Genomic DNA, 21192 nt, shown 5'->3' with positions numbered 1-21192 from the left:
GTTATGGTGTATGCACTTCACCTAGCTTTGTAAAACATCTTAGATGGAGCAGAACTTTAAGACAGGAACACCTGTACCTGTACCTTTAAATTTCCTTCTTTCCTCCCATCACCTTTGGGGGAGGGATGTGATCGGAGGACAATAAGAAAGAATAGCTCATTCATAGACTTAATTCCAAAATGTGTTAAATACTTGCTAAAGTGATCATCAAAGCTGTCACTTGTTTTACTGTTATTTACCATCTACCTACTGTTTTTAGGTCCGTTTTTTGCTCTATAATAAAGAGAGGTTGCATTAGAATTTACTGGCAATCTAAGATACTTGTTCTTTTTTTTTTTAATGTTTTATTTATTTTTGAGAAAAGAGAGCATGAGCAGGGGAGAGTCATAGAAAGGGAGACACAGAATCAGAAGCAGGCTCCAGGCTCGGAGCTGTCAGTACAGAGGCCGACGCTGGGCTCAAACCCATGAACTGTGAGATCATGACCTGAGCCGAAGTCAGATGCTCAACTGACTGAGCCACCCAGGTGCCCCTAAGCTCCTTGTTCTTATGAACCACATACAAGTGTGTGGGGTGTGACTGTACCAAAGGTTCTGGTGCTGCCCCAATTTATTCCTTAAGTAAACTAACATTGCAGTGGTGGGGAGGGCAAAACAGTCACAGATGTGTTGTGAAAAGGAAAGCAAATTTTATACCAACATTGATAAAAAAAAATGTATTGAAAGCAATTTTGTGTTTCAGGCTATACATCCAAACTCCAGCAGTTGGGCACGTGGTCAGGGAGAAAGAGGTGTATGAAACATCTTCCTATATCTGAGTAAGTACGCAGAGGCACGTGGAGAGATTGTGAAAAATACAGATTCCAGAGCCCCTAGAAATATAGCACGATGTTCTCCAGCCAGAGGATCTCTATGAACTCTTCTTGCTTCACATTCTAGGATTTCATGTGTCTAACAGACATAATATAAAGCATTTGAGTAGATAATGTTAAAACTCTTCTTGTGATGGAAAAACCCTACTGTGACAGTCCAGAAATACAGACCCTCCCCTAAATGATCTCATAGCACTAGAAGTCTAGGGACATCCTACCCAAATCCATAAGCAATATTCAAATACCATCAGAGAAAAACTCAAGAACTAAAATCTATAGAACATAGGATTTAGGTGGAGGTTGTCAAAAGTTGCAAAGTTCCAGTTATAAAATAAGTAAGTGTTGAGATTGTAATGTACACCTTGATGCCTACAGTTAACAAAACTGTATCATATATTGAAAGTTGATGAGAGAGTAGACCTTAAAACTCTCACCATGACGGAAAAAATATAAAGTTTACATTGCAACTATGTAAAGTTATGAGTGCTAACTAATCTTACTGTGGTGATCATTTTCACTATCTACATAACTACATATCTAACAAACCACTATGTTGTGCATCTTAAGGTTATGCAATGTCATTTGTCAATTATCTCTCATAACTGGGGCACCTGCGTGGCTCAGCTGGTTAAACGTCTGACTTCGGCTCAAGTCATGATCTCACGGTTCATGGGTTCGAGCCCCACATCAGGCTCTGTGCTAACAGCCAGCTCAGAGCCTGGAGCCTGCTTCAGATTCTGTATCTCCCTCTCTCTCTGACTCTCCCTTGCTCATGCTGCCTCCCTCTCTCTCTCCCTCTCTCTCAGAAATAAATTTTTAAAATATTAAAAAAAAAAAAAACTGGGGCAAAACAAACCATAGGACAGGAGAGACTTCAGGAAGCTGGGGACGGAAAAGTTGAAGGTGACCAATGCTCTAATCATTTTACCTGAACGATGTGACCAGTCATACAGACCCTCAAAGGCTGAGTGAGCTCGCAGCTGCCAAGCATTGACCCAAGTCAATGAGGGGAAAACAAAGATCTAAGAGTTGCGAACAGGAGCTATGGTCAGCATTCTCTTATCTGTGGATTCCAGCCAAAGCTGGAGTAGGCTTGGGTAACAGGTGCTACCTTGAACAGCTCACAACAACCCCCAGTCTTTCTACTACCCACTGGGCTGGGGTTCCCCAGACCTGCTGATGAAATGGCTTGGCTGAGCCAGGACTCTTTAGTTCTAACAAAATGTTTTCATTTCATCCTGCCTCCTACACCCCTCAACTGCCTTTAATTTTTAAACTTACAAACTGTTGGTGTTTTTATTTTTTCATTAGGAGGTGGGGTTGTGTTTCTGCCACATGGTTTTAGACGCCTCGATGCTGGGAACGCAGTAGACATCACACTCGGTAGCCTCTCCTTCTGGTTCTACTTTGATTGTACAACTACCATTTTGAAAACAGATTAGAAAAATAAAATAAGCCAAAGCAAATATTAAATGTAAGACATGCCCAGGGGCGCCTGGTTGGCTCAGTCAGTTAAGCAACCAATTTGGGCTCAGGTCATGATCTCACAGTTTGTGAGTTCAAGCCCCGTGTCAGGCTCTGGGCTGACAGCTTGAAGCCGGGAGCCTGCTTCAGATTCTGTGTCTTCCTCTCTCTGTCCCTCCCGCTCTCATATTCTGTCTCTCTCTTAAAAATAAACAAGCATTAAAAAACATTTTTTTAAAATATAAGGCATGCCAATGCTTATACACATATAATGTCACAACTGGAAGCTTCAGAAGTCATCTGGCCAGACCCACTCATTCCACCCATAAGAAAAGAGGGGGTCAGAGCAGGCAAGTCCCCAGCTCAAAATCTCAATTCTATTTGTTGGCAAACTGGTTTAAAAACAACAACAACAACACTAGATTTTGACCTCTGATGTGGTGCCTTTCTTTTTTCACTCCACTACATTGTGTCTTGGGAGACTGACTATTGATCTGAAAAATAATTTTGCCAAAGCCATTTGGAGTCTTTATTGACAATTGGCTCATACTCTAATTGACACTTTATTTTTACCTTCAGTAAAGTTCTTCCAAGTTTGCTAAGTTGGTTTCAGTGCTTATGGGTATTTGACCATACATTCAGATGGTCACATGAAGAGTAGCCTTTAGATGACCTCCTCCAAGAGGTCTTAACCTGAGACTCATAAACTCATGGGGTGAATCTAGCAGATACATGGTTGATCTTCAAGAAGTTAGCCAAAATTTTGAGTGCACAGATGTATATTTTTCTGGGCTAAGGAAATAGTTTTCCTCAGATCCTTAAAGGAGTCTGTGATTCCTCACCAGAATTGAACTACTATCTAATTCAATTCCCTACATTAGAGTTGGAGAAACTGAGGCACTGGGAAGTGAATAGAGTTACCAAGATCACAAAGAATAGAGTAACATCTGGAACACAGACCTTTCTGTGTACATTTCAGGTGCTTTCCCACTGCACCATGTGGCCTTTATGCTGACCAGAGGTGACTCTAATTCTCTTAGTTAACTCTTTCAACCCATGCTTTTCACTACAAGAGGAATTTATTGAGAGAGTGCATGCAGGGCTCAGTACAAATCAATCCCACCCCAAGAACAATGGCTCCTGCATATCGCCCATCAATCAATCAGGATCACTACCTTGAACTTCTGTCAGAGACAGAATTTATGCTCTGAGGTTCGTAATTCCCTCACATATAGGGGCTCAGCTGCAAGTTCTGCAGTCTGGCATTCAATCCCCAACCCCAGGCAGATTATTAAATGATGTCAGCAATCTCTTCCCCAGTTCCATCATTGCTGTGTACACCAAAGAAAACTTTTTGACTCAAAAATGGGCTCTGATTCCATGGAAATTTCAAAAATGACTACTGACTCCACAGTAATTACAGATAGGCTGCTTTAAATTCGATTTGGAAGGAGGTAGGACAGAATGCAAACCAATTTATAAACCCTCTTTATATTTGTGAGTACACAGTTTTTGCACATTATGGAGTCTGCTTTGCCAAACTAATTTTTGGTCAAGAAAAATTAGAATTTTCAACTGGCCATTCAGTTCATATTTTTAAAATATTGATTTTGTATAAAACTTCCTATGTTTCTTGATATGAAAAGGTTATTCAAGATAATTATCATTTCTAGTTCTCTGATACCATAGCAAGAAGCTAATGCACAGTGATCAAAAACAGCAAGCCAAAAAATTATGGCCAATAAAATATCTCTGGAGGATACACAAAAAATTGATGTTATTTGACTTCAACAAAGGGAACTGGGTAGCTTGGGTGGAGTGTGGGAGAAAGACCTTTCACTGCAAATCTAGTTCTTTTAAATTTGAACTATGTATTATTTAATCAAAACATGAAGACATAAACTCTGAACTTTAAAAAGAGAAAAACAGTATCAAAAACATACTAGTAGGACATGTAATTAGCTTCCAAAAGAAGTCTCTGAAAGTGGCTGAGGGTGGGAATTGGTCAAATTGTCTTACTGTGTTCAATTTTCAACTATATGCATGAATTACTCTGACAAAATATAAAAGTAATTTTAAAAAGAACCACCCCAACCTACTCATTTTACAGGTAAAGAAACTAAGGACGTGAGGGTGGAAAAGACTGGTTTCCCAGGTGGCAGAGCAGACATATATGCAGGTTGCTGTGTCTCAGGCCAGACCTTTCCTTAACATGGACCGAGACTCCCGGAGTGACTGGTGTCTAAACGCCTTCATTTGTTGTTGCTGTTATTGTTGTTGTTGTTATTATTATTATTATTATTATTATTAGATTAAGACATTTTTAGAATATTTCAATAAAATTGACGTCTCCTTTTTCTGATCCTCTGTGCTAATAATTGTACCCTTTTTTATTCATTCAATTACAAGCAAATTGACAGGAGACATTTATATGAGGCAGCTTAAACCCCAGCTAATGGAGTGCCTAATGACTAATTGATCAGATCCCAACCCAGAGAGCAGCCCTGAGTGGCCTAAAGGAATTTATGCAATTAGTTTAGGTTTGGTAGAAATTGAGTGCATATGAAAGTAAGCTTTTTATGGTCTTGATTTATGAGGGCTGGACATTAACTATATCTGCCAAGAGGTGAACTGTCTAGCAAAGCCCCAGGCACTGGGAGGCTCTGTCGCAGGAAGGGATGTTGGGGTTTCGGAGCTGGGCTGGTGTGTGTGTGTGTGTGTGTGTGTGTGTACACCCGCGCTGTGAGTGAGGGCCTGTGAGCGGAGGAAAAAGAGATATGGTACTGGAAGTGGAATTCGTCCAGAGACCTCTTGAAATCACGGTGATGCTCCTTCCCTATATAATTCAAAGTAAAAACAGTATCAATCCTAAAAATGTATAAAGAAGTCCAGCAAAATTTTGAGTATCCCGAGATGAACACTAGGATTTTGTGTGTGCGAAGTCCTAATTAGAAACTCAAACTCAGAGACAGTGCTGTTTCGGTACCAGCTTGCCTCCAGTGCCAGGCTGGACGGTGCTGGGCTGCAGACAGGGGCAGAGAACCGACTCCTCCCCGAGACAAGTCCTCCACGCGCCGGAGACAGAAAGCCGCTGGTGAGGAGGACTCCCCAGGAGGAGCCTGGGCCCGGCCGCCCACGCATCTCCTTGCAGCGCCCTTCCCGCACTCCGGGGGGCTCCCCGGGCCGGAAAGCCGCGCCGAGGATGCCCCCTCCGGAGGTGCGGGGAGGAGCCGGGCGAACCCTGACCCCGCCGGGGAGCCCTGGGAGGCGGGCAAGTGCGGAAGCGCCGTCGGGGGGCGGAGGGAAACCTGACCCGATCGGAAAAGAGCGATCGAAGAGGGGAGGCTGATTCGTCTGCCGGGGTCCTCGCCGGCTCCTTCCGCCGCCGGGACGGGGTTACCGCAGGAGGCTCCCGCAGCTCGAGCGGAAGAGACCCAAGAGGGGAAAGGAGCTTTCTGCGCGCCGAGAGGACGCGGCCCACCTCGTCCCCGCGCTTTGGGGTCAGGATTTGGTGCCCGCGAGGGTGGAGGGAAGCGAAGAGCGAGTTGCGTGGGAGACAAGCAAACACACGGCCGCTGATAGTGACCGAGACGTGGGAGGCGGCGCAAAATCGCCAGGGAGAGACCCGCAGAGGAGAGCGAGGGGAGCGCTCCAAAGCGCGGCGAAGACGGCGGGCAACGCCGGCTTCCACCAGCCCCTCTGCTCCCGCCGCACCTTAGGCCAAATCTGACGCGCCCTACGCACCCCCACGCCAGGCGGCCATCCTCTCCCTGCCCCCTGACGCCGCTGAGTCTCACTTGAGGACCGGTGAGGCGAAGAAACCGGCGTTTCGCCGGATCTCTCCACCGAATTGCTATGTCACGACTTGTCCTGGGCAAGTTACATAAACACTGTGTGCCTCCAAGTTCTCATCTGTAAAATGGGGTTTAAAATGGTAGCTACTTGTGTTGTTTAAGGAATCCTGCGTTAATGCGCATAAGGAGCTTGGAACAGTACCTCACATACAGGAAGCCCTTAATACATGTTAGATATTATTATTCACTTTCCAACAAACCTTTGTGAAGCGCCCACTCTCTGGGAGGCTCAGCGCAAGGTTCCAGGAGGCGGGTCATGGAGGTGGTACTTAACCCAAGCTCATTTACTGTTAAATAAATAAGCAGGGTGCTAAAAGGGAATGATAAGACTAAGAAAGAAATACAACAGGGTAAATAAGACAGCGTTACTGGGGAAATGAACACTCTAGGGTAGAAGGAGCCAGCTAAATTCCTTCTCCCCAGTCTGGGCTTCAGTCTCTCCTTCAGTAAAAAGAGGGCGCCCTACGGCTGACGCGCACTCTGACGCCAAGCCCAAAGGTGGGAGCTGGGCCCCAGAGACCAAGTGTCTCTCTCTCTCTCTCTCTCTCTCTCTCACACACACACACACACACACACACACACACACACACACACACACACGCCTCCTCTGCTTACTGGAGCCCTCCCCTTGCGAGGGAGGACTGCGCTGTTTCTCAAGAACCAAATGGTTAATGCTTTTGCCAGGATTCTGCAAAGGAGGAAGGCGCGAGTTTGAGCAGCCGAAATTGGGGTCAAGCTTCTCAGTGGGAACTCGTATTCTCGGGGTGGACTCTAGGAGAGCGAATTCCATCGTCCCTTCGGTACCTGGGACACACCGTATGCAAAGAGATTACTTGTGCACTTTCTGGTTTACCCTTAACAACCGTATCTGGAGCTGGTAGTCACGGTTACGGCTCTTCTTGTGTAGATGAACAATGAGGCGCAGAGAGGGAAAACGTTGATCCCAGCTGAGGCCAAGCCCTGATTTTTGTCCCTGTAACACCAACTCTCACTTGTATGAGTATAAGTGATGTTTGAAAAAGATTAAATATCCATTAAGGCCTGTTATATGTCAGGCCCTGGTCTTGTGTGATATTCATCACTGCAATCCTGAAAGATAGCCTTTTTTCCTGTTTTATATAGGGCACTGGGGTTCTGGGAGTTAAAGGCACTTATTCCTCTAAGAGATGAAGTAGGTATTCCACTCCAAGTCCAAGCCCTCCTCCTTTCCNCCCCCCCCCAGCACCACAGTTGTTTCCATCTCAGCAGGAAAGTAGAAAATAAACCCAGCTCAAGGGCCAAGAGAGTGTCAGGCACATAGAGCAGGGCAGAAGTCACCCCCTGATCATTTTCCCTGATTCCTCTTCCAGGTTCTGAGGGCCCATATCACAGAGGACCCCTTCTGTACCCATGATAACCACAGAGTGAAGCAAGGCTTCTTCTAATAGGAAGGAAACTGGCCGCCATTGAATGGAATTTGGAGATGCATGCAGATCACCACCTTAACCCTGACCTTACTCCCTTGTCTATACTTGATGGTCTCTGTTTTCCTCTACAGTTCCCAATATCCAGAAGGGACTGGGCTGGAAAGAATCCTTTCATTTTACGAAACCAAAGCCTCATTCATTCATTCATTCACTCATTCATTTGACAGATATCTATTGTCTGCCAATCTGGGCCAGACTTGGAGCTGGGCAGTGGGTATAAAACAGTGAACGGTTTCATAAAACTGATATATGTTAGGCACAAAGAAAGGAAGCTCCTGGCCAGAGATCACACAGCCCAGAACCAGGAGGCCAGAATTCCCACAGGCACATTCTGCCTGTCAGGGCTTCACCCATGCTGGCCATTGTATGCATGGCTCATTCAGGGTCACATCCTAATTCCAGACAGCCACCTGCCTAGAAGCCTTTTCCCTAGTCCACAGATGACTCTCAAAATCCCACCTTGAAAGGCCCAATACAGCTTTCCATACAACAGCCCTGAACGTTGGCCTTCCTTCCTCTAAAACTCCCAGCTGGGCCAGGGCAGTGAATGTTTCCAATTGGGAGTATTTTGCAAAGGAAAATCTGCTCTGGAGTGTTTTTCAGTTACTCTTCAAAAATTGTTTGTGTGGTCTTGCAGCCATCAAGAGAGACTCCCAGGGGTGATGTGACTTGCCCAAGGTCACACGGTTAGGAAATGGCACACCAGGATGCAAACCAGGCCTATGTGAACCCCAAACCGGCTGGTACCTACCCACCCTCCACTCTTGAGAGGTCTATGCCTCCGCCCCCGGAGGAGTGGCAGAGGCGACTGCACAATTCCGGAGAAACCACAGCTCCCGTTGCTTCCTGAGAGAGCCAAAGGAGAGAGGCGGCGGCGCCGAGCCGGCGCACTCAGTGGGTGGGAGAGGGTGGGGCTCGTCGTGGATCAGGGCCGCAGCTCCCGCCCGCAGGTACAAATTGGTCAAAATAACCGGTGCGTTCTGACAGTCCCGGCGCCTGAAGCTGACCAGGCGCAAAGGTGAGGGTGCGACTCACAACCCAGCCAGTCCAGTAATGGAACAGATCTTATTTTCAGGCGGCTCATTCCTCCCTCTCCAAAAAAAAGTCTTCCAAACTTTTGAGGTTATTAATTTAAATATGTATATATAACAGCAGAGAACTTTTCAGAAAGGAGATGGAGGCGGCGGATATCGGGTTCGTTCCCGGACCAGAAAAGCTGAAGGCTCTTACCTGCAGGAAATCTCGCAGCCCGCAAAGGCGCGTNGCAATTAATATTGCATCAGCCGTATTTTAAATTTTCAAAACCCACAATATAATGTAATGGCATAAGGGCATTTATTATTAAAGGACACCCGATGGAGAAGGAGGTGGAGGCATCGCTGGGGCTGTTGCGCTGGGTGGGGGCGAGGGGCTGAGGCCCAGGGGCTGGGGGCGATCTCTAGGTTTGCTTTTGCCGCACAGGGATTTCACCGCGCGGAGGGGAGACCCACTCGGCTCGGAATTTCGGGCCGAAGGTGATGACCCAGAGCTCTTTGAAGACACAGAAGGGAAATGTGCGGACGACTCCCAGACTTGGAGCATTAATTTTTAAATCATGAAGGTGTTTCTGCGGCTCACAAATAAAAAGGTTTCTTCCCCGTTTTAGAGGGAGGAAAGAAAGAAGGGAACGGCCATCTGTTGAGCACCTACTATGCATACTGAATTATGCTAGGATCTTGACCGCAGATGTATCATTTAGCACCCCCTCTTTAGAGAGAAGAGATAGAGCATGGATTGAGTAAACTCTCGGGTGACAGTTTTCAGTGAATTTCTGAAGTGACCCTGAAGGGGCTCCAACGGATTCTGTCCCAGGGAAGAAGACTTTCCTCCCTCTTTGCATCTATCCACACACTTCCTATATGGCCATTTGAATCTTTTAAAATAATGTTTCATCTTAAGCACTAAGCACTACCAAATGCCTCAAATAAACAATCTTATTTAGCCTTGACAATAACCTTGTGAAGTGAATATTAACATCTTCATCCTGCAGGCCAGCAGAGCAATTCGAGGCTTAGAGAAGATAAGAAATTGGCTTCGGGATCATTCAGCCAATAAGTGCAAGTACTTGGCGCTCCTACTCTCATCAGTCAGGCTTCAAAGTTTGCAGTGGGTCTGAGTTAAGTTGAGCGAACAGAGGCTGATAGATTCACATGCAGGGAAGTGTGGAGGGAAGTGCCTTGTAACCCTGAGATCCAGAGAAGAACAGCCAGATCTCCCTAGAGAAGATCTGAATGAGAAGGTTTGGCTACGTGGAAGAGGGGAGAGATGGCCAGAGACTGGCCTGCCAGAAATAAGAACCCAGCCCTTATGAGTTCTCACTTTTAAATCCTTTCCAAGACTAGTACTACTTAGCCTCTGAGAAAGAAAAGCACTGTGATTCGGGTTGAAAAATAAAGCATTTATTTTAGAAGTTAATTCAAGGGGTAAAGAGAGAAGAAAACTTAATATTTTATTTGTATCTATTTGGAGAACAAAACCAAGGTCACACAGCAACACGCAAAATACATGAAGCAACGAAAGTTAAAATGTGGTGGGGTGATAGGGACGGCGGTGAGAAGGGTCCAGGCCAGCAGTCTGGCTTCTCTTTCCGCTCCAAATCACAAGTGCACCTCCACCGGGAGACACCATGTAAGGGGGATGGAAAGAAGTAGAGTTAAATAAATAATAGGCAATAACAATGCTAACAACAACAATAATAAAATCGCAATGAGGTTAGACGTGTTGGAAGGACTTGCATATGATTCAGAGAAGTTACAGTTACTTTCGAAAAGCTGCCTCTATGCTGCACTGGAAATCTGGCTGCAGCAGCGAGCTGGGAGCAGGGAGTCCCCAGTCCGACCTGAACACTACCAATCTCACCCCACCCCCCACTTCCAGCGGGCGGTAATCAGCCCCTCAAACACCATCAGATCTTGGAGGATGGGCCAGAGGAGTTGCTGGCTGTTGCTTGCAACCAGCTTTGGGACCTCGGCATTTTCATTTCAGTCGCCTAATTGAGTCCATCTTTTAGGGAGCCAGACTTACCGCAGAGAACAGCTGGGACCTCACAACTTCACGCACACTTTCCCTGAACCTCATCCTTGCTACCTTAGAGAACTTACAGCAAACCAAAGGATGAGATGGATAAAATTTAGGCGAGGAAAGGAGTATAAGGCTATCCTTTGGAAACATACATGTATTTTATAGACTCTAAATAAATCTCCAGTACATGTTTGTGCCCCGGTTAGACTTTGTATTAGTATTTATCACTGCCTTCCCATCCCTTCACCCTTTATCTAATCACGCTTAGCAAAGTGGCGCCTTCACCCAGGAGTAGTGCGGTCGGGCCAGTTCACTATCTCCTGCATTTGGGCTCCTGCACTGCGGCCTCGCACTCCAGCACGCGAGGGATATTTTCAGCACCACGGACAGCGCTTGCCCCACCAGGCCTGCCCTTCATGAATTTTTTCTTAGCGCCGTAACTTTTCAGCTGGGAATAGAAAGGAAAGAAGAGAAAGAGAAGGCCGGGAGGCAACCAGGTAGGATAAAGGGGGAAAGTCTGTGGCTTCGGGGGAGAGAGCCTGACCTGCCAGGAAACGTCGTGGAGTTTCCCATAACCGTCCCCCCCGCCCCCCCAACACACACACCCTGGGGGTGGCATACACTCAGCTCTCCCGGCCCCGGACGCTGTGCCCCGCCGCAGTCAGTGGACCGCCGAGTACTTCATTCGTTTCTGTTTCTGTCTCTGGTTGCAAAACCAGACCCTCACCACGTTCTTTTTAAGGTCCAGTTTCTCAGCGATGGCCGCGATCTTCTCGGAGGAGGGCCTCGGCTGGATGGCGAAGTAGGCCTCGAGCGAGCGCTTCTCGGGCGCCGCGATGGACGTGCGTTTGCGCTTCCGCTCACTGCCGTTGAAGAGCTCTGGCTTGCTGTTTTTCTCTCGATAGGCCGCCTCGGCTTCCTCCAGCCAGGCCTGGAGCACCGGCTTGAGCGCGATCATGTTGTTGTGCGAGAGAGTGAGAGACTCGAACCTGCAAATGGTGCTCTGGCTGAGCGAGCCTACGCCGGGGATCTTGAGGTTGGCTAGAGCCGCGCCCACGTCCGCCTGGGTCACTCCCAGCTTGATGCGCCGCTGCTTGAAGCGCTCGGCGAAGGCCTCGAGCTCTCGCGGGTCCGACTCCACGTCGCTGAGGCACGCGGGCATGGCGGTGTGAGGCGCCACGGCGTGTGGGTGGCTCATGCCCATGGCCTGGTGCAGGTGGCCCATGGCGCCCAGGTGGTGCGGGTGGATCTGCGCCGGCATCACCGAGTGCTCTGGGGCGCCCAAACCGCTCACGCTCAGCGTGGGAGAGATGTGCTCCAGCAGGTCGCCCTCGAGGCCCTGGTGCACGGCGTGGTGCGGGTGCGAGGTGAGCGCGGCCGGGTGGGATATGGGCACGGTGGACGAAGTGGACGTGCAGGGCACGCTGCTCATGGTATGATAGGTGGCGTCGGGCTTGAACGGATGGTTCTTGCCGTGGGAGACGATATCCACCGCCGCCAGAGCTTCGGCGCGTGCCAGCAGGCTCTCATCAAAGCTTCCAAATATATTACCCTGCAGCTGCAAGCGAGAAGGCGCACAACACGGTCAGTGGGGAATACTGTCAACTCAGGATTAAAACACATTTTCAAGCAACCGAGATGCCTCTCCTCAAAGCCCAGGTCATAAAAATTAATACGGAGACAGAGGCTCTGCTGGAACAGACGTGTGGATCAGAGAGACATGAATGAGAGAGAGAGCGCGCCGGGAGAGCGCGGGGGAGACACGGAGAGGGGTTCAGACAGCGGCGATTGTTCTGGGCGACATGAAAAAAACATGAAGCTAGTGCCTGTCAAAAAATGTGCCTTAGAGCGGTAATTATGCTCCACTACGTACCTGCGGGGCTGGGAGACAGACTCGGCGCATGGCCTCGGAACCGGAGTGCAGGCTGGAGAATTTGGGTTCTTGAAGCACCGGATGCATGCCGAAAGGCTGCTTGGCGTTCATGGCCATCATCTTCGCGCGCCTGGCAGGGAGGCAGCGAGGGACATGGATCAGGCTCGTCTCGCTCGCTCGCCGCGCTCCAAGTGAACGCCGCTCAGCGCCCGCGCTCCCCTCGCCCTCTCGCTCGCTGCCTCCCCTCTCCCCCACCTGCTTCCTCACTCATCTTACAAGCAGCCTGCCAGGAAGGGCCGGGGCGCGCGCAGGCGTGCTCACGCGCCCAGGACTCGCTGGGGCGGCCGGGGAGGCGAGGCCAGGCAGCATCAAGGCGCGCGTCTGTGCGCCCGCCAGGGCCGCCCCCGCCACAGCATTTATACCCCGGCCGGGCCGGGCCTCTCCCGGCCTGCCCCGCCCCGCCTGGCTTCAGCCCCGCAGACCTTTCTGATTCTTTCTTCTTCTTCGTGGACTAGTTTCCCTAAAGTCTCAAGCCTCTCCGTCCTGTCCCAACTCGCACTGCCCAGATCGAAGGGCAGCCCCAGGCTGAGTGGGTCCAGGAAGCTGACCACACACACACACACACACACACACTCACTCACTCACTCACTCCTTGTCGGCCAGGCTGCCGCCAAACTGCCCATTTCCAGGGCGCTCCTGGCCCCACGCCCGAGCCGTCCACCGGAGTCCGGTCCTGCGGCTCAGCGAAGAGGCGCCTCCAAGCGCCCAGACGGGCTCCAGGGAGGGTAAGGGGCTGCCAGAATGAGCCCCAGGTGACCCGAATCGCCCGGCGGGGTGGAAATGGGGGAAATAAATGTCTGCCGGGTCCTGGAGACCAGCGGCTTCCTCCAAACGCTTTCAGGTCTGGCCTTCGCTAGAGAAAAGACAACTTGGCCCCCTCTCCCTTTCCCCAACCCTAAGTTAGTCTAAGGAAGCTTACTGAGTTCTGTTTAGAATAGTAACAGTTCAGGACTGCCCACCCGCCTTGGGAGTCAGTCGTGCACTTCCACTGGGCTGCCAAACCTTACAAGCCCCGTTCCCTCAGAACGAGAGCTACCATTTTTGAGCTCCTAATACGTGGTAGGCTATTTAGAGACTTAGCTCCTGGTATCCTCACACCCTACGAAGTAGGTACTAATTACTTTGCTTTCCAGGTGAGGAAAACAAGGGTCGGAGGAGTTAAGTGACGCTCGCAAGACAAGAGAGCTAGTTGGGGGCAGAGCCGTTCACTCACTCGTTCCGTTATCCATTCCACGAATATTTACTGATGGCCTATTGTGTGCCGGGTGCCACGTCTGACTTCCCAGGCTCTTAATCATTTGGTACAGTTCCTTCCGAAGTTCTGGGACCCGAAGTGCCCCAGGGTTAATATTGCTCCGCCCCCGCCTCGCTCTGATCCCCTCTCCTTCCCCCTGGTGTCCTCTCCTTTCCCCACGCTAGTAAATNGCCCGCGTGTGGGGGCCAGGTTTCTCAGATTGTGAGCATAGAGTCTGGGGGGGGGGGGTGTCAGCCCTTGGACTAAGAGGAAATCCTGCCTAGATCTGGGCTCCCCAGGCTCGGATCCTGCCGGTCCCTCCTCTCCGCATTGCGGCCAGCCCCCTTGCCTGGGTCTTGTCGGTCCTGTAACCGGGGAGGACTGAGCCCAGGTGCCTGAGGCCAAGTAGGCCTCACTAAACATCACTTGAGCCTCGGTTTCCTCGTCTGTAAAACGGCAGTTGCACTCCTGTTTGCCTTCTTGGGTTCTAGTGAAGGTGTTTCAAACTAGAATAGAAAGGAAAGCACTGAGCACTGTATCTAGTGCTCAGCAAATCTCACAGCCTGATGCTTGCGCACTCACGGCCTTGCCCTCAGATTCACATGCATCTCTGCCTTTTGCTGACTTAAAGGCCATGAGCCATCTCAGACGTTGTTGAACTGTACTTTCACCATATGTTAAATGGAGAAATAGTTTCTCCTCCACTAACTCTTGTGAGCAGTGCACCTAGATAAGCTTTCAGCACCCTGCCTGGCACAATGAAATCATGAAATAAATGTTTGTTGTTCTCTTCTTCTTCCCTCAACTTAGAGATAAAGCACTGGGGAGCCAGAGGGGCTTGAGTTGTCTCCCTGGAGAATGGTAGACCTAACGGTGCAGAGTGGCTCCCTGATGACCTTCCTTCGTTCAACACCTGCTTTTTGCCAGACTCCACACAGAGGGCTGGGACACAAGTGTGAATCAGACTCCATCCCTGTCCTCACAGAGTCACCAGCCTAAAATCCACTGCAGGAAATTGTAGACTTGCACTGCAGTGGCAAAGATGTAGATTCATGCCCAAGACATGGGGCAAGGCTGTTGGGATTCTTGAAATATGGAATACACACCAGATCTGTGGGCCTTAGGACGGCTGGGTTTTAGACAGCAGTCTGATACTGGGCTTTATGCAACCCTGGCTGGGCCTCAGTTTACCCACAGGAAGAGGGCTGGACTAGAAGGTAAGAACTTCCAGCTCTAGCCATATTGTACTGTTCTAGTTAATTTATATGAAACACATTTTAATTGAGTCAAGAGCCTCTTTCTTAGGATCCTTAACTTCCCAGAGTCTGAATACAGCATTGTTTTATCACTTCACCAGCATTTAGGACCACTCATTGTTGTTTTCTGCCCAATGTGGGAAGGCAAATGGAAAGATGGGAAAGAAAATTAGGGATGCCGGATCCTCCAGGGAGAAGATTTTTGTAACTTGCCTGATTCCCATGGTGCCCTGAGACCCACAGTCACCTAACCATACCCTAATTGTCAATGAGGCTGAACCCTGGGAAACAGAAGCAAAAGCCCCTACACATCCACCCTTCTCTGGCTTTGTCTCCTCAAGGGCCTGAGAGACACTTGCCATGGTCAGTTGAGGTCAGGCAAGCGTCAGAGCCAGAGCGAGAGTAACTTGTCCCCTTAGGCCTCCGTGCTGACCTGCAGCTCGCCAGCCCCTGTCCTAGCATCCCCAGGCATTAGGACCACAAATCAAAAGCCACTATTGCATCAGGCAACCTGTGTTCTTTGGATTTTTCTCATCCTTACCTTCAGTGAAGGTCTACTGGCAGGTCTACACAGCCAGCAGTAAGGTGACCCCTCTCCTTAGGAAGCAGTCTTTGTGAGAAGGTCCTGGAGAGAGAAGAGATGAGGTAAAGATGACAGAGAAAAGAAGGAGAAGGAGAACTCTGAGCACTGTATACTTTATAGGATTTGCAAACTTGAGTTCTGTCAGGAGCAAGTCCAGTAAAGCAGATCCGTTGGGTATAATGACCCCTCCTCACCCCTGTGGCATTAAGTTACAATTAAAATGCACATGCATGTCTCTCCACACACACACCCCACATAAAGGCCAAACAAAATCGGTCTCAGGGTCCAAATAGGGACCACATGGGCATTTATGTACATGACACCAATGGAAGCACTTTCTTCATTCCACAATCACTTCAGGATACCTACTGGTGGCTGAATCTTCTGAAACCTTCTGCAGGCATAGAGCACACTGCTTCGAGAACTCAGACTCTAGTGGAGACATAAAATTGCCACATGTAACTCTAAATCAGAACACAAAGCATGGTGTCCTCCTGAAGGACTAGCCCTGTAGGGAAGCTAAGGCAGAGGGGCAGGGGCAGAAGCATTTTCCTGTGGGCCAGGGGCTTTCAACTTTAGCATAAGCAGGAATCATCTGCAGCCTCTTAAAACTCAGCTTCCTAAGACCACATGCAGAGATGCGGCCCACAAGAGTAAAGTGTCTCTTTTTTTAAGAGATAGAGTGGTGGGGGGGGGGAGGAGCAGAGGAAGAAAAGAGAGAGGGAGAATCCCAAGGAGGGACTGTACTGTTAGTGCAGAGTCCCGGGGGGGAGGGGCTCAAACCCCTGAAACATGATATCAGGACCTGAGCCAAAATCAAGACACTTAACTGACAGAGCCACCCAGGAGCCCTGGAGGTACTTCTTAATAGACATTTATGATTTACATGCAGTTGACCTGGGACCCTCAACTTGAAAACCTTGAACTGAAAACTTGTTACTTGACATTATTTTTTTTAGGCTCTGAAATAATTTATTTAAGTTTCATTAAGACTCAAAGAGATACACTTTTCTTCTTTGAGTCCTTTGGATCCTTTTCTATTATCTCTTGGTAAGAACATGATGTTTTAGAGTCTCAGCTCCTTGAAGGATCCTGGGACTTCTTTGAGGATTCCCTGTGTCTCCAATGCCTGTGTCTATAGGCCAGGTATCATATAGGAGATTAATATAACAATGTGCATCGAATGAATAAATGCATGAATAATATCTTCCCAATGATTTTCGCAGTAGGATGATGGTAACAACAAGAAAAACCAGTTATGGACTGCCAGGCTCTGGGTTACGTATTTTAGAAAAGAATTATAACTGAATTTCCACATCAAGACTTTGACATTGACGTTATTATTTCCATTTTCCAGATGAGAAAACTGAGGCACAGAGAGAGACTGATTTTTTCCAAGGCCACACATTTAAGCATGGTAGGGTGGGCATTAGAACTCAGGTCTTTCTAACTTCTGAGCCCATGCTTTTAATTAAGGTCCTGGCTGGCACTGGATTCCCCACACCACCCTACCCCCAACCACAGACGCTGAGACTGGGAGGAAGAGCAGGGTTTACTGCTCTCCCAGAAGGCTAGGTGGACTCTATTCCAGAGGCTCAGAGGCTGGCCCTGCTCCAGGCTTGCTTCCGGCAGAGGCCGCTTGCAGAAGCCAGCAGCTACCCAGTCCCACCTCCATCCCTGGCCTGGCTCCACTTCGGAGAGAAGGGGAGGCAAGGAGGAGGGGTGGAATGGGAGATGGCCCGATAGGACAGCCCGACAGCCTGAACTCAAGATGCCATCGCGGGGAGGCAGCTGGTGGGGCTGCCAGGCCAGGTGTTCGCAGCCACCCGCCTTCCTCTCCCTTTCTCTCGTCTCCTCTCACAAACTTCTCACATGTACCTGCCGCCTGCGCAGCTGCTGCCTGACTCGTCTGTTGGCGCTTGCCTCACATTGTCTGCACAGGGTTCTGAAGATCCGAGATGCCCATAGGGACTCAGGAGCCCCAGGCGGAGCACCCCTGAGGGGTCGGCACGCACTAGCCCTCCCCTTCCCTGGCGTCCTTCCCAGCCGACTGAGTTCTGGCACTCGAGCAGTAGGGTTGCGGGCAGGTCCCTGACTCCTTATGGCCTCAGTTTCCTCATCTCAAAAAAAAAAAAGAGGGGACCAAGCAAGGGATGTCCTAGAGCCCTGGTCAGTCACACATTCTTTCACCGAATACATTTATTGAGCACCTACTCCGTGGCCCTCACAATTTTAGCAGATGGGAATTCAGCTACAAACAAAACAGCCCCCCCCCCCCGCCACTCCACCTAGTCCCTCCCCTCTATGGAGCTGATGCTTCAGCATCAGGTGAGCAATAAACAGATAGCCTGGAGTTTGGATAACTGCTACAGAGAAAATAAACCAGAGAAAATACAGGAATAGAGACTGCCTGGACAGAAAGCAAAGGAGTGACCTGTGAGCGAAGGCCTGAAGCATAAAATGGGAGACAAGAGAAACAGCAAGTGCGAACACCTGAGGTGGGAGCCAGAATGGCATGTTCAGGGAAAAGCAGGAAATCGAGGGTAGGAGTGTAGCAAGGAGACTGCAAAGGTGGGAAAGGACAGAGTCAAAGGCAGGCACCAGATGTTGCAGGGGAATTGGGTTTTGCTCCAAGGAGGGTTTTGGGGGGCACTGAAGTTTTTAAGCAGGGCAGTGATAAGATTTGAGGTCTACTTCTTTTTTTTTTTTTAATGTTTTTTATTTTATTTATTTCTAGGAGAGAGAGAGAGAGACAGCGTGAGCAGGGGAGGGTCAGAGAGAGAGGGAGACACAGACTCTGAAACAGGCTCCAGGCTCTGAGCTGGCAGTCAGCACAGAGCCCGACGCGGGGCCCGAACCCACGAACCGCGAGATCATGACCTAAGCGAAAGTCGGACGCTTAACCGACTAAGCCACCCAGCCGCCCCTTGAGGTCTACTTCTGACAGCTGTATGGGAATGGGGTTGCAGCAGTCCAGAATGGATAAGAGAGACCCCAAGTTTTCTGGGTTTAATCTACTGCTTCAAGGATAATCAGTCAGTAGTTTGGACTTGACATGATTTGCCATTCCCCAAGAGACTCTTCCTCATAACTTCCTATGTCAGTGCATGACTTTTACATACTCTATCCCTACCACCACTACCGATAGGTCCTGCTATGTCATCATCTTTGAGCTCAAGACTTTAGAATATCTGTGCCATCAGCAGCATGGCTAGTTCTCTGCCTCTCCTCAAGAATCTGGACTCAATAATCACATGGTCCTATCCCTGGCCCATGAAGACTGGTTTTGAGAGTCATAAGCATCCTAGAATTCAGAGTCATAAAGTCAATCTCCATGTCACCCAGTTGATAGTTAGCTCTTCAATGGCCAAAGGAACAGGCCATTTCTCTTACCCAGTCAGCTTGGTTGTGAAGAGGCAGCAAGGGGAAAGGTCTGGATTCATACATGGATATAGAGCTAACCTTGACCCAGGACAAGTCACTTATGGGCTCTGGGCCTCTGGTTACTCAGGACTGGATCCACAGGCCCTTTCAATGTGAATATGTCCAGGTTCTAAGTGGGGATCTTGGAAAGAAGGTAGAGTCAAATCCATCACCATAAGTGGAAACCGAGTTCAAAGCAGAAAGCTCTGTTGTTTCATGTAGTCATCACATGCTTGCCAAGTACTTCCTCTGAGCTGGGCACTTGTTAGGTCTGGGGATGCAATGATAAACCAGGTTTATATGGTCCCTGGTTCAAGAAGCTTGGAATTTGGCTGTTGTCTTATTCATTCCTCACAATAGCTCCCTAGAAGTGAATTCCACATTTTCCATATAGATGAGAAAACTGGGGTTCAGAAAGGTGAAGTCATGTGTCTGCCAACAGCTCATTTTTTATCTCTTACTCTGTCCACCTGGGTGTGTGCATTATGTCAGTTAATCCTAACAGCCACCCTGTCTATGATATAGGTGCTATTGTTACCTCTATTTCATGGACAGGACTGCTGAGGCTCAGAGAAGCTGTGTTCCTTGTAGCCCCACAGGAGTAAGCGGCAGTGGTAGAATTTGAACTCAGGTCGGCTGCCCTAAAGCACAAGCTTTCCCACATACTTCCAGGGAAAGGGGGTGAAACTTCCTGCAACTTATTCACTTCCCCCACCCCCACCCCATACAGTAAAGAGAAGCAGAGCCATTAACCAGCCTCTGTAAATTAAAAGGAAGAAGAAGGAGAAGGAGAAGGAGGAGCAGAAGGAGAAGAAAAGTAGCAAAGAAAAAGAAAAAGGGAAAACAAGCAAAGGCTTTGCTCCCATCAGGGGGGAAATCGGCATCTTGTCGCCTAGCTCCATGCCCTGATTTATGATAAAAAATTTAGAGGAAATCATTTATATTTTAAAGCATCTAAATAGCTGCATGAAAGTTTTATCTAAAGTGCCACTGTATTTATAGGCAGTTCTACCATGCTGGAGGTAATTAATAGATGTATAAATCACAGGGCTCCGGGCTCCCCTGCCCCCNGTTGGTGGAGCCTGGAGCTCATTCATATCAGATTAGTGCAGCCCGAAGTCAGCAGACTGCAATTCCCTGCTGCCCAGCTTCTCATTGGCTTGAAGAGTTGTCAAAAGGGAGCTTTAAGAGGCGACCCTCCTTCCCTTTCCCCAGTCTGGAGGCCAGTGCTCTGGCAGGTTTATAACTCCGGGAGGTCTTGGTATGTGAGATCCTGGGCTCCCTCTCTCCCTCACCCAGCTCTAGCCAAAGTTCCATTTTGGTGTCTGCGCCCCCCTGCTCAAGATGCCAGGCGCTTGTTTTGTTTTGGAAAAGGAAGCCAGTTGCAAGAGGCTGACAGCTCTCGGCTTACTTTAATTAAGGCTGTGAAATATTAATGGTTTTGGCTCTCTCTGTGGCCACCACACCTTACAACCTGGGAGAGAAGCCCAGGGATGAACAAGTTAAGGTAGGCCAGATGGTTTCCCTTCAGAAACGCCATTCAGACCTACAGAGGTGTCCCTGCCTATGATCATCACCGGAGCCCTACATAATTGATGGATCTCCTGAATTTGAAAAAGAAAAAATCCACCAAACTGGAAATAGCAGTGATGACTCATTGGGAGTTGAGGAGAGGGTGTGCCTTCCTCCTGGGCTGAGCGTGGACTGTCTGAGAGACAAAGGGCAACCAACTTGGCTGTTTTCTTTCATTGGGTTCCTTCCTGCAGGGCCATGCTTCTGTTGGGATGTGGGCAGACAGAACCTTCCCTACCTAAACACCCTCTTTTTTTTTTCCTTGGAGGACCAAGAGCAGACCTTCCTCAATGAGGAAAAACTACCCATCTATCTCCCTTCTTAAAATCCTTTAATTTCCTATGCCGAGATAAAGTACCACCAAAAGTGGGTTTAAAAGAAAAGCACAGAAGTCACCTATTTACTCCACCATTAAGTTTGAGCTGGATGATAAATGTGTGTCTGTGTTTTTTTTTTTTTGTTTTTTTTTTGTTTTT

General features: G+C 48.8%; 1 protein-coding gene across 1 annotated transcript; it reads right to left on the bottom strand.

Annotated features, from left to right (window-relative positions):
- Positions 1–11376: 11376 nt before the first annotated feature.
- POU4F3 (POU class 4 homeobox 3) lies at positions 11377–12708 on the bottom strand. The gene is made up of 2 exons (XM_077772986.1): positions 12589–12708; positions 11377–12273 (listed from the first exon to the last, which is right to left on the bottom strand). Exons 1-2 carry the CDS (start codon positions 12706–12708, stop codon positions 11377–11379), a joined length of 1017 nt encoding a protein of 338 aa, XP_077629112.1.
- Between the last annotated feature and the right edge of the window lie 8484 nt (positions 12709–21192).

The sequence above is a fragment of the Crocuta crocuta genome, unplaced genomic scaffold, assembly GCF_008692635.1.
Source record: "Crocuta crocuta isolate KB4526 unplaced genomic scaffold, BGI_CrCroc_1.0 scaffold107, whole genome shotgun sequence".
NCBI lineage: Eukaryota > Metazoa > Chordata > Mammalia > Carnivora > Hyaenidae > Crocuta > Crocuta crocuta.
Note: the sequence above shows the minus strand (reverse complement) of the source record. Positions and strands in the feature narration are given on the sequence as shown.